Source organism: Squalius cephalus (assembly GCF_949319135.1).
Source record: "Squalius cephalus genome assembly, chromosome: 7".
Lineage (NCBI taxonomy): Eukaryota > Metazoa > Chordata > Actinopteri > Cypriniformes > Leuciscidae > Squalius > Squalius cephalus.
Window position 1 is genome coordinate 25,827,044 of NC_137128.1, and position 15,132 is coordinate 25,842,175.

General features: G+C 36.9%; 1 protein-coding gene across 2 annotated transcripts; it reads left to right on the plus strand.

The window, feature by feature from the left end:
* The first annotated feature begins 483 nt into the window (after positions 1–483).
* Positions 484–15,018, plus strand: plcd1b (phospholipase C, delta 1b). 2 transcript variants are annotated; one of them, XM_079876367.1, is made up of 15 exons: positions 484–767; positions 3,771–3,929; positions 6,320–6,548; positions 6,640–6,769; positions 6,890–7,118; positions 7,291–7,492; positions 7,661–7,805; positions 7,952–8,104; positions 10,113–10,262; positions 10,375–10,525; positions 12,862–12,978; positions 13,092–13,270; positions 13,385–13,517; positions 13,591–13,740; positions 13,934–15,007. In XM_079876367.1, the coding sequence occupies exons 1-15, from the start codon at positions 737–739 to the stop codon at positions 14,023–14,025; spliced, it is 2,250 nt and encodes a 749-aa protein (XP_079732493.1). In that variant the 5' UTR covers positions 484–736; the 3' UTR covers positions 14,026–15,007. The 2 variants fall into 2 exon arrangements, with proteins under 2 accessions (XP_079732493.1, XP_079732494.1); XM_079876368.1 differs by lacking the exon at positions 484–767 and adding an exon at positions 2,810–3,110 and having other exon boundaries at positions 13,934–15,018.
* Positions 15,019–15,132: the final 114 nt, after the last annotated feature.

Here is a 15,132-nt window from a genome sequence, read left to right on the forward strand (position 1 = left end):
CACCCAATAACACTTGGATATATGTTCCAGGTTTTATAGGCATGTTTGAAGTGAAGAGATAATATGCACTCATTTTTAAGATGCACAAAGCCTTAAAAAGTCTAAATTTCAAGCCTATGTATTTTAATCCAAAGCAAACCCCACTCAGAAATGCAGTCTTTCTCTTTGTACCAGACTGCCTATGTATCTGTTAAATGACTCAGAAAAATGTTAAAATAGTTACATGACTAGCTCATTGCTTTCCAGGCTATAAATTATTAGTGCTGTCTGGCAGATTCAATACACACTAATACAGCATATTTTCATCTTAACTGGCATGACTAGTGTCTATACAGCTCTAATTACAGGTGCAGTTTAAGAACGGCTTCTCCAACCAAACATTCAATCTCAGTCTGGATTTGCTTTACCGTGAGCATAATTTGAGTAAATTCCCCTACAGGCAACTGGAGGCACAGCATGCATTTATAAGATGCTGAACTGATCAGTGGGAGTGGCCCATCATGAGATACCTTTTACTGAGACGCTATTACCCACAGGCAGGTAATCTGTACCTGTGCCGAGAAGGCTGGAGCAATAGACCCGCTCTCAGTTTCGTCTGTTTTTGGTTTTGTTTTTTGTTTTTTTTTTGCGGCAGCGAAGTTCTATGTAGTTTCTTTTTGCGTGTGAACTCCTGGATTTGAGAACACTGACATATTGTGCACGAGGAGGATATACCAGTCTGCTGTATTTACGAGAAATGGATTCCAACGGCATTGCTGATAAACAATGTAAGTGTTGAATGGAAACTAATACGGGACTCTGTTACAACTGAATTAAAAATGATTCCGAAATGGCTGTGCGTATCACAAAAGTCAATAGACAAACATCTTAAAGTTCAGTTTGAGAGCAGTGGATGTTCAGACCTGTTTAGCCTACTACTAAACCTGCACGCGCTCTTGAGTTTCAGCCACGCGCAACTGAATGTTAACTATTACCAAACGAACCCTTACGCTAGTTTATGAAATATTTCTTTTAACGGGCGATACAAACAACATAGAGGGGCAAATTTTAATATGAACCGGTTTTTATTCGATTTTTGGTGTTGTATTTCATTTGTACATTAAGTTTGAAAATACTTTTGCAAACCCCACATTTGTTTTCAGTCAGTGTTGTTTTCTGTTGATGCGTATGAACGCATGAATGGGCGGTGTAGTGTAAATTGAGTGAGCGTATAATATGGCTGCCACACCCTTGGCAACTTTGTATTGTATTGTTATTTATTGGGTGTAGCTATTTGCCCATCTCACTACAGTTCTCCAATTCTGCAGCAATAAAATAACCTAGATTTTCTATTGAGGACATTGAGGATGGGGCACAGGAGAGGTGTCAGTAGCCTGGAGCAACATTCCGTCGACTGTCTCACATAACATCCCTTTCATTACTTCAGTTCCTGAAACGTCTGTCAAATTATGGGTTTACTCGCTCTTCAAACCAAGGCTCAGCTCATGTAACTGTTTTTCCCCCCAGCAGACTTGCAAACTGTCTTAGAAAAACAAATGTGACAAAAATATTCTAAAAAGTTTAACTTGACAGACACATTCAGTTCGTGCAGGGTAAGCTGGTTTTAAAAACACTTGCAGTGGTTCTGTGATTGTTGCTGTTGTTTAGAGGCTAATATTAGGACAATTTGTAGTGGGGCTATCTGCTACCATAAACCCACTGGCTGCTTCCTGCTTTCAGTGAGAGGCAAGACAGTTATTTCCCTCTGGATGACAGAGATAGGAGATTCAGGAGATGTATACACAACAAGCACACAGTTATTCACAGTTATATGTATACAGACATTTAGATGCCTTAGGCTTTTTAAGAACCCAAACGTGGGTCATGTTTACTGTAACAGAAAGATGTCATGCTGTACATGCATGTCTAAATCTTTAAATAAACAATACAAACCACAATTAGGGCAAAACGTTGTATAAAATTTGACATATTTTTAGACATTGCAATTTTAAAAACGTTTACAGGAAAATTGGTACAGAAATGTGGAATGAAATAAAAAAAATGTACAAATAAAAGTAACTTGAATTGGACTTATCAGTGTTACTTTAGTTTATATTCTATTCTAGTGTTTATTAATGTTTTGAATGAGTTTTTATTATTTTCAGGTTTCATTGTAATGTTCGTTTGTTTTAGTAACTTTCTTATGTGCTTTTGTCATTGTATTAGCCCTAGTCTTTTTTTATTTCTATTTAGCTTCATTTGAGTTTGTGTAATTTTACTACTTCAATTAAGCTTATGTTATTTTAGTTGCCAAGGTTTCGTTTGTTCTTCTCATCTAATATTTGTTTTATTTTAAGCCTCATTTCAATTAACTAAAAGTATTGTAATAGTTTTAAGTTAATGATAACATTATTGGCCTTATACATTTAACAACACCTCAACAATATAAAAATAATATTTGTTTTGACATTGCATTGCAGTGTAAAAAGAAAGCCCTGTATAATTATGAAACATACCATCATAATGAAAGAAATGGCATGTTTTATCTGCACGTACAGCTCGTGTAGGGTTAACATAAATCCACCGGATCAAATATAGAGTGCGGCTGCTAAACACATCAGTCTGTGTGGACTGACAAATGCGGTCACTAGATGGCGCCATTGCTTCTGCACAGAAAGACACACAGAAGCCCAACAGGTATTTTACCTGCTGTTACGCATTTGTAGCTTTCGACTGTAGTCTAGTCTAAAGTATACTTTTAATAAGTAGCCTACTTTGTAGTGATATCTTTCTTTAAATACACATCCTTAACGTGTTGATTTAATTCGCCAACAAATATTGCCACTTGTTGGGATCAGACGGAACGTATCTACTTTCTTATTCTAGGGATGAACTTTGGATTAGTACACGCCCCAAATCCGCAGACAAGCGAGTGAGCGAAACAACACAGCACTCGAGCAAGCCTTTGGGATATGTTTGCGGCTCCTATTATCAGAAGCAGTTTTGTTTATTTGAGCGGAAAATTCACATTATGCAGTGTGTACGAAGACAACCTGTTCGGACCAAGTCTCAAGAGTCCTTATACCGCGCACAGATCAAGACAGTCGCGCTCAACAACGTGAAACTAATAGGTAGGAGAATGAATAGGCTATAACAATAATCTTGTTTTAATGTAATCTGAGAACTTAATCTTTCATACTTGTGTTTACATTGGGGATTCTATTGGTTATTGGTTATAGTAAAATTTATAAGGTTCATTGACATGCACGTCTCCAAGGAAATCTCGTAACCAGGAAAGCATTGTCTGTCTCACCTATAAATTGCTTACCTAGATAGCAGTGTAAGTTGGTCCCAGCTATTGACCTAAATAGACCAAGATCACGTCACGCCTATTGATTCATGGTTGTGTGTGTAAATTACTCTCAAATACACACCACGCCTTAGTAAATAATGCATTTTGTGCTTTGGCAGTTTGACCTAATATCTGGTCCTGGTTGGTGTCAAGTGTCCACACCACAGTATGTGTTCAAGTCTTTCAGGAAGAGTCTTTTGTCTTTTACATAGAAGTTAAAACCACGTTTTCTTCCTCAGCAGCTGAAAGGGTGGGTTCCTAACTTCCTTCCTCTATTGGACCACAGAGGGACAATATAATCCTTTTGTTTCCCTTCATAAAAAAAAGGATGTTGTGATGTGGGAAATGACATATGCCACAAATCTGCCTTTCAAAGGGAAATAATATGAGCTTTGAAAGAATGACTACATGAGTGGTCTTGTCCTTGTCCTCCCCACAGGTTTGGAGGGTGACATAGACCTGCAGTTCCTGATAAACGGCGGGGACCTTTTGAAAGTTCGTTCAGGCTCATGGAAAAAGTCACGCTACTTCAAGCTGCAGGAGGACTGCAAGACCATGTGGCATGAATCCAAAAAGACCTTGAAGTCCAAAAACACATGTGAGTCCCAAAAGGGTGTCAGAAACCTTTCAGCCCTTTCTTTGAATGCTCTCGTGTCCTGCACTGACCATCGTTGTGTTGTTTTGGCTGGTATGTGTGTTAATGAATGTCTCTACTATAGAATTTCCTTGCTCAAATCCACATTTTTAAGCACAAACTGGGTACAATTATTGTAAGTATATTATTGCATATGCAGTATAATTTTGTTTGCGTTCTTTAATATTAAAGTTATTGTATCCATAATTGATACTATTTTTGGACTATAGATTTATGCCAACAATATCAGATGAAGCGAGGCCGATTAACTGGGTGTGGTTGAATCAATAAAATGTATATATTTGCAGACATTGCCTTGTGATTTATTGTGTATTGATATTTCTGTATACTCAAATTTCTGTTAATCATAATGATGTACACTACCATTCAAAAGGCTGGGGTCAGTAAGATATTTTTTAAAGAAATTCCTACTTTTATTCAGCAAGGATGCACTTAATTAATCAAAAGTGACAGTAAGGACATATTGTAACAAAAGATTTCTATTACAAATAAATGCTGTTTTTTTTTTACTTTCTACTTACCAAAGAATCCTGACATTTTTTAGGCTTAATTTTTAAGGTCTGAATGGAACCCATTTAGTCTACCCATGAGCATTAATACATAGAGGCAGGAAGAAGTACTTTAGAAACCAGCCTTTATTAATTTTTAAGAGATGGGGTTTGGGGCTGGGTCCGTGGGACTGTTTCTGGGGGACGAGTCTGAGGGAAGAACAGGAGACAATGGTAAGGAGAATGCAAAAGACAAAAGGTAGGCAAAATAAAAAGTGAATCGCCAGAAACAGTCCCACGAACCCAGCTCCAAACCCCATCTCTCCGATAATAATGAATAAAGTCTGGTTTAAAGTACTTCTTCCTGCCTCTATGTATTCATGTTCATGGGTAGCCTAAATGGGTTCCATTCAGACCTTAAAAATTAAGTATTTTACTGTTATGTGTCAACAAGATTCAACAAGACATTTTCACCTGGATATACCCAATGTTTAAATCTGTGTGGTATTTATGCAAATTAGCACATACGTAATTAGATTATGCACCGTTTGTCCATGTTAACAAACAATTAAAAAAAACTTGTAATACATTTTTTGTTTGTCTTGATGCAAGTAATCAACACAGTAATTTTCATGGTGATATCTAAAGGTTACAATATTTACCCTATTCACGTAAGAAAAAGAATGAATAGGCTATATTTGGGTCTTTTTCAAAACTTTCCCCTAATGGGATTCTTCGGGGCTTTTTTTTCCTTACTCAGGACATATTGAGGATACAAAATCAGTTTAGTTTGCTTCTGTTGCAATTTGTTCAACCTTTTTTCATAAAATGACTGGACTATAAGGATGAATTTTATAGTTATCTTGCTTTTATTCATTTTTCATATCAATATCATTTTTTTTTCTTCAGAGCATTGGCCATTGTATTAATTAAAAGGGTATTGATTAAACAAAGGTTTCGCTAAATTAGGTGTTCGTGTGCAAATATATTGTCAGTTCAAGTATATTGTCAGTTTTGTGACCAGTGCTGCAAAACATCAGCCCTGAGGCTATGTTTAAAATGGTTGTGTAATTTTCCTCAAAGTATGCAAACCAGGGGTGGTTCTAGGATTCATCCACAGGGTGCTTAGCCCTCAGTGAGAATGTGTAGCATGAGAACACTGCCTCTTTAAATCGCACCACTACATTATATAGTAAGTGAGAAGTAGCCTACTGGTACCGGTACAATACAGTAACAATAGTCAATACAAAAATTTATAAATTATATAATGATACCAGTCTTTCTGCCGTACAGTTCAAGTCGGTATACATGTAGGCTACTGATAAGCAGACTAACAGACAAATCATATAATTATTAATATTATTAACAAGTTTTACTGTTAAACAAACATATTGACTCAGGGCTCAAAATTAAGGATTTTTTAAAATTTTTAGATCACATATTTACTTTCCCTGCCATAACGTTCACTGTCCCCGTCTAAATAAATAAAGTTATTGCTTTCATTGTTGTAACATTACGATACCAACATTTTAGTCACAAATCAAATGCACAAAATCGAGCTTGCAACGCTTTTGTATTAAGCATGACCTCTTCTACATATAATTTCCATATGCATATTGACATCCAGACACGTGATGATACTGCATGTAACAGAAGGAAACTAGGAAAAAAACCTGCCTCTAAGAAATGGATCTTGTCTTGCAAATGTGACATCAGTGAACCAAAATATATGATAATGTTTTTAATAATGTTGGGACAGCTGTGGATGATCAGGGTCTGGGTTCAGTGGGACCCACGTTACATATTACTCCATTTTCTGAAGTTTTGTGTGTCTTTCTCACTCAGTCTCTCTTGACGACATTGAGGCGGTACGAGCAGGTCGGCAGACGGAGGGTCTGAGGAAACACACAGAGGAGTCAGTGGATGGTCGCGCGTTCTCCATCCTGTTTAAGGGGCGACAGAAAAACCTGGACCTGATCGCCAGCTCTGAGGAAGAAGCCAAGAAGTGGGTCAATGGTTTGGAGAAAGTCATCTCAAACATGAACAATCTCACTCCGCAGAAGAAAACGGAGCAGTATCCTTTTCAAACGCCTGTGGCGTTGAGGTGCAATTCAAGCATTATTCTTTCAAATCTCTCTTTAATTGTCCTTACATCAGAGCTTTAGCTGGATCTACAGTTCTATACGTAAAGCAGATAAAAACTTGGACAACAAGATGAGTCCGAAAGAGCTGAAGAGCTTTCTCCAAGACATCAACATTGAGGTGGACGAAGACTACGCTGAAATGCTCTTTGAGGTAATATTCTTGTTATGCAGGAATGTAACCCAGTTTACCTGTCTAATGTTCTCTCACAATTTAAATAGATGAACACAATAGATAACTTGAATAGAAATGCCACTGTTTCCCCTCTTTCAGAAATGTGACCAATCGAAGTGTGGATTCCTAGAGGGCAAGGAGATCGAGCATTTCTATAAAATCTTGACACAAAGAGAGGAGATTGATGTCATCTACGAAGAGTGTGCAAAGACAGACGGTCTCATGAGCGCCGCTGACCTGCTGAACTTCCTGTTGAATGAGCAAAGAGAGGATGCGTCTCTGAATGATGCCTTTCAGCTTATTGAGAAATACGAACTTGATGAAAATGGTAATGCCGCCTGCTTGTGTTATTCTTATAAGTTGCTTTGGATAAAAACATCTGCTATAAACACTGTCATTCAAAAGTTTGCTGTCAGGAAGTTTAGCCTCAGTCTCAGGGGAAAAGATATACAAGCACAACGTTTTTTTAATTGCATGTCTGTGTTTCGTGTTTCTTGTAGCCAAAGCCAAACAGCAAATGACAAAGGATGGCTTCCTAATGTACCTGCACCAGCCGGAGGGGTTGATCTTTAACCCGGCCCATAAAAGTGTTTACCAGGACATGAAGCAGCCTCTCAACCATTACTTCATCTCCTCCTCTCACAACACATACCTGCTGGAGGACCAGCTCAAGGGACCCAGCAGCACTGAGGCATACATAAAGTAATGTTAATCATTCAATATTTGAATACATTTTAATTTCGTAGTTAAATTATAGAATATTTAGATATATATTAGTTTCATAATGAAAGCATTTGAATTAGTTTACCTTTCAGAAAGCATGTTTTATGGCTTAGTTTTGGAGTAGTAAGTTGCATTGTCCCTGTACAGAGCACTTCTAAAGGGATGCCGCTGTGTGGAGCTGGACTGCTGGGATGGATCAGACGGAGAGCCAGTCATTTATCATGGATACACTCTCACCTCGAAGATCCTCTTCAAAGATGTGATTGAAGCCGTTAAAGAATATGCCTTTAAGGTAAAAAGATTCATAACATAAAGGATGCAAATAGCTGTCATTTCACCAAGATACGATAGTTACTGTTTGTTTTGGGACTTGTTGTCCTTCTGGTGTGCTTCCCATGTGTACCTGACTGACAATAATATGATTGTTCCCTTCACCAGACGTCCGAGTACCCTGTGATCCTGTCTTTGGAGAACCACTGCAGTGTGGAGCAGCAGAAGACCATGGCTCGGCTCTTGATCTCCATCCTGGGTAGTGCTCTGGTCACCAAACCCCTCGGAGATCAGATGCCCACACACTTCCCTTCTCCAGAGGTTAGTGACTGCGGGATGTTAAGACTCAGTAATCCACTAAGTCATGTTATACAGAGGATCATTTGCAGGCATATTCAGTTGCATGACTATGTAAGGGATACCGTAGGTTAAGCCGGTTATTATAAAATACCAAATAAACCTGACAGGGTGCTCAGGAAGCCGAGCCTGAGAGGGTTTATTTTGTCATAATGACCGACTGATTGTACGCTATCCTGCTTATTACACCCCGAGTGGACATGAAATATCGATTTCAGGTGAAATTATTTTTATCATGTAAGAATAAAGAGAGTTATATGAGAGATATGAAGCTTAGATGGTGTAGCACAATAAAAATGTTTAGTTGCACTTTATTTTACAGTACGTGCACTTACAGTGTACTTGCCTAAGAAAATACTGGTTAGGTTAATATAAGGTAACTACATGGGTTAAGGTTAGATGTAGAGGTAGGTTCAGGGTTAGTACCTAGTTATTACCCAGTTATTGTAGTTAATAAGTTCGTAGTATGTACATGGGGAACAGGACTGTAAAATAAAGTGCTACCAAATGTTTAGCAGGGAAGAATATTGGTATTCAAATTCTGGCCGTTACGAAAAGACAAAATAAGTTTGTTATTGCTGATATCCGATACATGGCAGATATTAAATATACTATGTTATTATGTCAAAATAAAGTAAAACTAAAACAATTCAAATGAATAGTTTTAAATGCTGCAAGTGAATCACAGTGGCATTACGGCATTGTAAAGTACAATATAAAAAATGTATATTAATTTTGAGATTGGCTAAAGGTTACATTTAACTGTTATTAAATACTAAGAGTTTTTAAATATTACATTAAAAATTTTTTTTTAAAGGTCATCTAAATAGGGGAAAATATCTATATATACCGATAAATGTAAAAAAAAAAATCTTGAATATTGGAAAATTATATCATGCATCCCTACCGTTTAGTAGTCGTAAATAAAATAATATTTTACCACAAAATTACTTGATTGATCAATAAGAATCAAGTATTCTAGTAAGAAGCTTAATAAACCAAAATAAATTTGTAAATGTAAATGCACACATTTTGTTGTTTTACATGCAATTTTATTGTGACGATCCAAATTGAACACTTACTTAAAATTTGTATAAAGCAGTTTAAAATATCAAAGTGTTAGGTCTAATCCACAGCTTCTTTACTGACCCAAGAGAGATTGCAGTCCGTCTGAACAGGAGATGCTTTCACGATGGAATTCTGTGTGGAATGTGGGGAATTCATGCGGCTGCTTTCTATTTGAAATTATCGTTGCATCTCAAACTCTTTTTGTTTCAGCCATTTACAGTAAAACAAATGTCAACTACTCAAGAAGATTGACACCTTCAGCACATCAATTATGCTTGCATATATAAAAATGAGGAAACCCTGCAAAGACAGAGTTATAAGATCACGGTTTTGTGGCTTTTAAAGACGATGCATTGGATTGCTATGGTGACTGGTGCTTTGCTTGCAGGGGAGCGGGTGATTATCATAGCTTACATAACATTGTTTTTCATTCGCTCTGGTCAAGGTGCGGCCTGTTCTGGTCACTGTCACTTTCAACAATAGGAACACTGCGGTTCACCAGAGTATCATTTACAGCATAAGCTTCCTCAAACTATTGTGTTAGAAACAGCTTGTCCTGCCTGCTGCTCTACCTATCAAAATGAAAATGCAGCACATATATGCTGCTTAGCATATTAACAATTGATATGCATTTTTATCATATTCCAGCCTAAAATGCAGAGACAACTGTAAATAAGGTGCTATTAGAACGCAGTTCCTTTTGGTGTAACTAGTGCAGAAAATACACATGCATTAAAAGAATTAAAAATCTGAAAAGAAAGCAACAAACAGGCAAAACAAAATGCATGGCTTTCATTGGATTTATTTGAGAATCATTTGAATAAAAGTGCCTGTTGAATGAAATGTAAATGTGAGCTGATGGCAGAATCTGCAGGCTCTGATTTAATGACTGTGTATTATTTAGGAACTCAAAGGACGGTTCATAGTGAAAGGGAAGAGACTAAACAAACTTGAGGACACGTTTTCAGACGAGTCCAAAGCAGCAAATGAAGACAGTGTAACAGAGGAAGAAGATGACGAAGGGGATGAAGAAGACCGTGAGAAGAAATCTAGCGTAAGCCGAGTTCTGTCTTGCATACATATGTGACCATGGAAAGTAATCATTTAAATACTTTGTTTCTTTTCATTCTCAACATTTATTTTGTAATTACACACACCTAAAACAGAAATTGAAGTTCGCGAAGGAGCTGTCTGATATCGTGATCTACTGCAAAAGTGTCCCCTTCCATGGCTTTGAGGATTCCCGGGACAAGCAGTCCTTTTATGAGATGGCCTCATTCAAAGAGGGAAAAGCTGTGAAACTGGCGGAGGAATCAGGTGTGATGTCATGATTTCTGCTGCTCAAACACAACACAAGCTATTAAACACATGAGTACATGTCATGAGGCGGAGACATGAACTCTGTCCAGTGGCACAGATTTATTTCTCAGCAAAATACATAGTCATAAACATGCATTACGTCACAACTTTGAATATGTAAAGAAGCAGGTGACCAACAGGCAAAAGAGCCGTTCAGGTTTCTCATATATTTATCATTTTGCTGGATAGCAAAAAGAGGTACAGAATTTATTCATAAACAAAATTATCTAATGAAATATTTGAAAATTATTTTTTTTAATGATCTATTCATATCTTAAACATTTTATTTTTAGTAATTAAAGTAAAATGTGGTACGGGGCTGTTCGTTTTTTATTTAAGGGGCTACCAGAGGAGTTTTTAGATCTATAGTCAAAATAGACTTGACCCTCCCTTCGCCAGCAATACATTTTTCTATGATCCTCCAAAATGATTGTGAAAAAAGACATGACCCTCCCCGATAATTTATTGATTACTTCTGTACTGGTTTGCGCTTGGTAAAGATGCTCAGATAGCCATTGTTGCATACTCTGTGTGCACTATAGTGCTTTCACATATGCTGCATTTGCAGTGTGTAACTGACCCACGGCTGTACCACAAACACATACTCACTATTTTTATTTCAAATCCAGAAGTTATCAGCAACTTTTTTGAAAAAAAAGTTTTGTCAGCATTGCGATTCTCTTTGTACACATATACACTCTTTAATAGACGTATTCACGTTTAAACACAATTTAAACAACGTATTATTTAATGTATAGGCTACTTCTATATAGATTTATATATTAAGTTGCTCAAGCAAGTGGTCAAATATTTAACCATGTACTTTAAAATCTCAAACATTTTAAATGAAAACTTAAAATTGACAAAAACAGCTGACTCTCATGCCTTTTCTTTTGCATTTAAATTTGAATACAGTAAATCTTGCATGTCACAAAGAACTTGTTTTTCCACCTCCACGAATAAGACGAGTGCTGTTCATTATGTCGCCTTGTTGAGGTAAATTGTTTTCCTTGCTTTCCCCCGGTCTTAAAGTAAAAAGATGTGAAAAATAGTAGTATTTAATTAAATACATTTATGGTGAGATTACTAAATTTGATTTAATTAAATTCATTTATGGTGAGATTATTATATTTTCATGTCAATCTGTGTTCATTTTGACCACGAACCATGCGCTGTCACTTTAATTCAAAATAGATAATTTAAATGAAAATAGACTCTGTGCGGAAACGATCGCTGCACTGCAGTATACGCACCGCACCTGGAACTGGAACTGAACAGCTGGACCGCATCCGTGTGCAGTGTGAAAGCTCTAACCTGTTAACATGGGTATGGAAAAAAATATCCACCGCATACACACTGCAAACGGAGTATGTGTGAATATCGTTTCACACATACTCCTTTTGCAGTGCGTATGCGATCATTATGGAGCTACATGGAAAAATATGCACAAAACAAGCCACTTTGAAATTTTGCTGTTTTCATGGATACAAAAGTTGGGTGACCCTCCCCCTAGACTAAAAAAAGTTGGATGACCCTCCCCTCAACAAAGAATAAAAAGAAAAACCCTCCCCTATTTTCCTCAGGTGGTCCATTCCATAAATACCGAATGGTCCCTAATTCACACAGAAGGCAAAAAGTAGTCTAAAAGTGGGAAAAGACCTGTGAAACATAAAAGGTGGTCACCAGTTACAGTGTCTACAACACAATATACACTTCTGTGTGCTCTGTGTTTGGATTTTTTTTCTTTAATTAAAAATTTTATTTAGCAAGGACACATTAAAATGATGTTCTTTCAAACTTTCGATTTATCAAAAAATCCTGAAAAATATCACGGTTTTCACAAAAACATTAAGCATCACAACAGTTTTCTACAATGATGATAATAAGAAATCTTGAGCAGCAAATCAGCTTATTCGAATGATTTCTGAAGGATCATGTGACACTGAAGCCTGGAGTAATGATGCTGAAAATTCAGCTTTGATCACAGGAATAAATTACATTTTACAATATATTCAAATAGAAAAGTTATTTTATTTTTTATTATATTTTATTAATTGTAATAATGTTTCACAATATTATTGTTTTTACTGTTTAGAATATTACTGTGTTTACGGTTTACTTTTTGAACATTCAAATAATGTACCAACCCCAAACTTTTGAACGGCAGTGTATATTTTAAACCTAAGATCCTTCCCAAACACATTCCACAGCTAATAATGCCTCTTAGATGCTAAAAAGAGAAAAAGCAAACAACCATGTTCCCATAATAACTACTTATTTTTTTTCTGTCATAGCAAATGATTATATCCGTCACAATACAGACAAACTCAGCAGGATTTACCCAGCAGGACTAAGGACAGACTCCTCGAACTATAACCCTGTGCCTCTGTGGAACGCAGGCTGTCAGATAGGTAAAGAAGTCATGAATCTGATACCCACCATATAACTGACTCTAGTGATAGAAATATGTATATTCAGATTTAATCCGAGTGGAAGTTGATGTTAATGTCACTTCTCCCTTTAGTGGCCCTCAACTTCCAGACGCCCTGCCCAGAGATGAATCTGAATCAAGGGCTCTTTCTTCAAAATGGACAGACTGGTTACATCCTGAAGCCATCTTACCTACGAGACCAAGACACTGAGTTTGACCCCATCACTCTCACCAAGGGACCATGGTTAAAGAGAAAGAGTCTTCATGTGATGGCAAGTGACTCTCCAACACCTTTTTTATTTAGTAATATATGGACTATATCTTTGTGGTGTTCGTGTCAGCTGCATAGCTTTTTTTTTAAACCACTGTTACGGTTTGCCTAATAGGTGATCTCAGCCCAACAGTTACCCAAAGTGAGCCAAAGGAAGTCCTCCATTGTTGATCCGATTGTGAAAGTGCAGATCTACGGTGTGCCAGCCGATACGACCATGGTGGAAACGCAGTACATTGAGAATAATGGTATAATAACCCTGTTAATGTTCTCAGTCAGGACTCACCTGGGTGTTGGCTAATCGCTCTCTTTTCTCTCAAGGCTTCAACCCCATGTGGAATGAAAACTTCCAGTTTGATGTGTGTGTGCCAGATCTAGCCCTTGTGCGCTTTTTGATTGAGGACTACGATTCCACAACGGAGAATGAATTTATTGGCCAATACACACTTCCCTTCAACAGCCTAAAGAACGGTTAGTGTGCTTCAGTCCTGTACGAGAGCAACGACAATCTGCAAAGTGTTTTGCAATTTAGGATTTTAAGTTTTTAATTAACAAAGAGATGAGTATGCATGCTAAATACGATACCAGTAACACTTTAACAGTAACAATACTATTGATTTGTTGCTTATGTCATTGGCTTATTTCTGTTCATGTTATACCACAGGATACCGCCATGTGCCATTGCTCACCATGAATGGAGACCTCCTTTCCTCTGCTGGGCTGTTCGTTCACATCATGGTTATGGATGCTGAATAATACACACGACGGTGCAGGTTTATACTGTATCTGAGATGATATCGTCACTATATTCAACAGCCCAGACGTCCTGAAGGGTAAATGTCTCGCTTTAATTGGTCGGCAAAAAATCAGGCAGCTTGAGCGATTCTGGTAGGCAGGGAAATTGTGGGAAAACAGCAACCTTTCCGAAGTTGTAATAAGTTGGTCATCATTTCTTATTATTTGTAAAATGTTATACAATTTAGTTTGCCAAATGGATTACCTACTACAACTGTGCATTCTGAACATTAATATTCACGAGTGTCAACCTTTAGTTTTAGTTAAACAGAACACTGTTTTTAGATCTAACGATTTTAGCAGAGGAACAATTTGATGGTGGAATTACAAATAAACAGGACCACTCCACCCTTTGTAGTATCTCTAGTTAATTTGTTTTTAAGCTTGCATTCATTTTTATTCTTTGTCTGTTATGTAGTTACATGCGATTTGTCATATTACATAAGGTACTTAAATTGTCATGTTTCTAGCTTATACTCTGTCAGAGAACTCAAAGCCAGCGATTCTGATGAAACACATTGCCAACTGTATAAATCAATGTAAAGGAGAAATACATGTAAGTTATTAAACTGTTGTCTGAGTTCTTGTACTAATTCTGGAATGGCTTCAATCAGACAAAAGAGGTATGAAGAAATGAATTTTCCAGAGTATTCATATGGTCTTGTGGGAGAACTGGCACTCAAACAACATCAGGATAAGTCTGCAGTTGACACTTCTTGGATTCTAAAAGTGATTGTTATATTTATATTGTGATTTTAAAAAATAAAGAAATGTTATGATATGAAGTAAAGAAGTCATTAATCATAGTAAATTTGTGATATTGATCATGTGACTTTGCACAGAGGGTCTGATGCTCTTTGGATCATTTCAAATCATGGAGAACATGGTTAAACAAATGTGTGGCATTCATGCAGCTCAAGAGCTACTGCCATTATATTAAAGCAAGAAATCACAGATATTTTGAAGTTCATGTTAATTTTTAAATTTAACTTTCCCTCAACTCATTATAGTGATATTATTTGCAATTAATGTTGAAATTTGTCAAATTAAGATTTTTCTAACCTACTA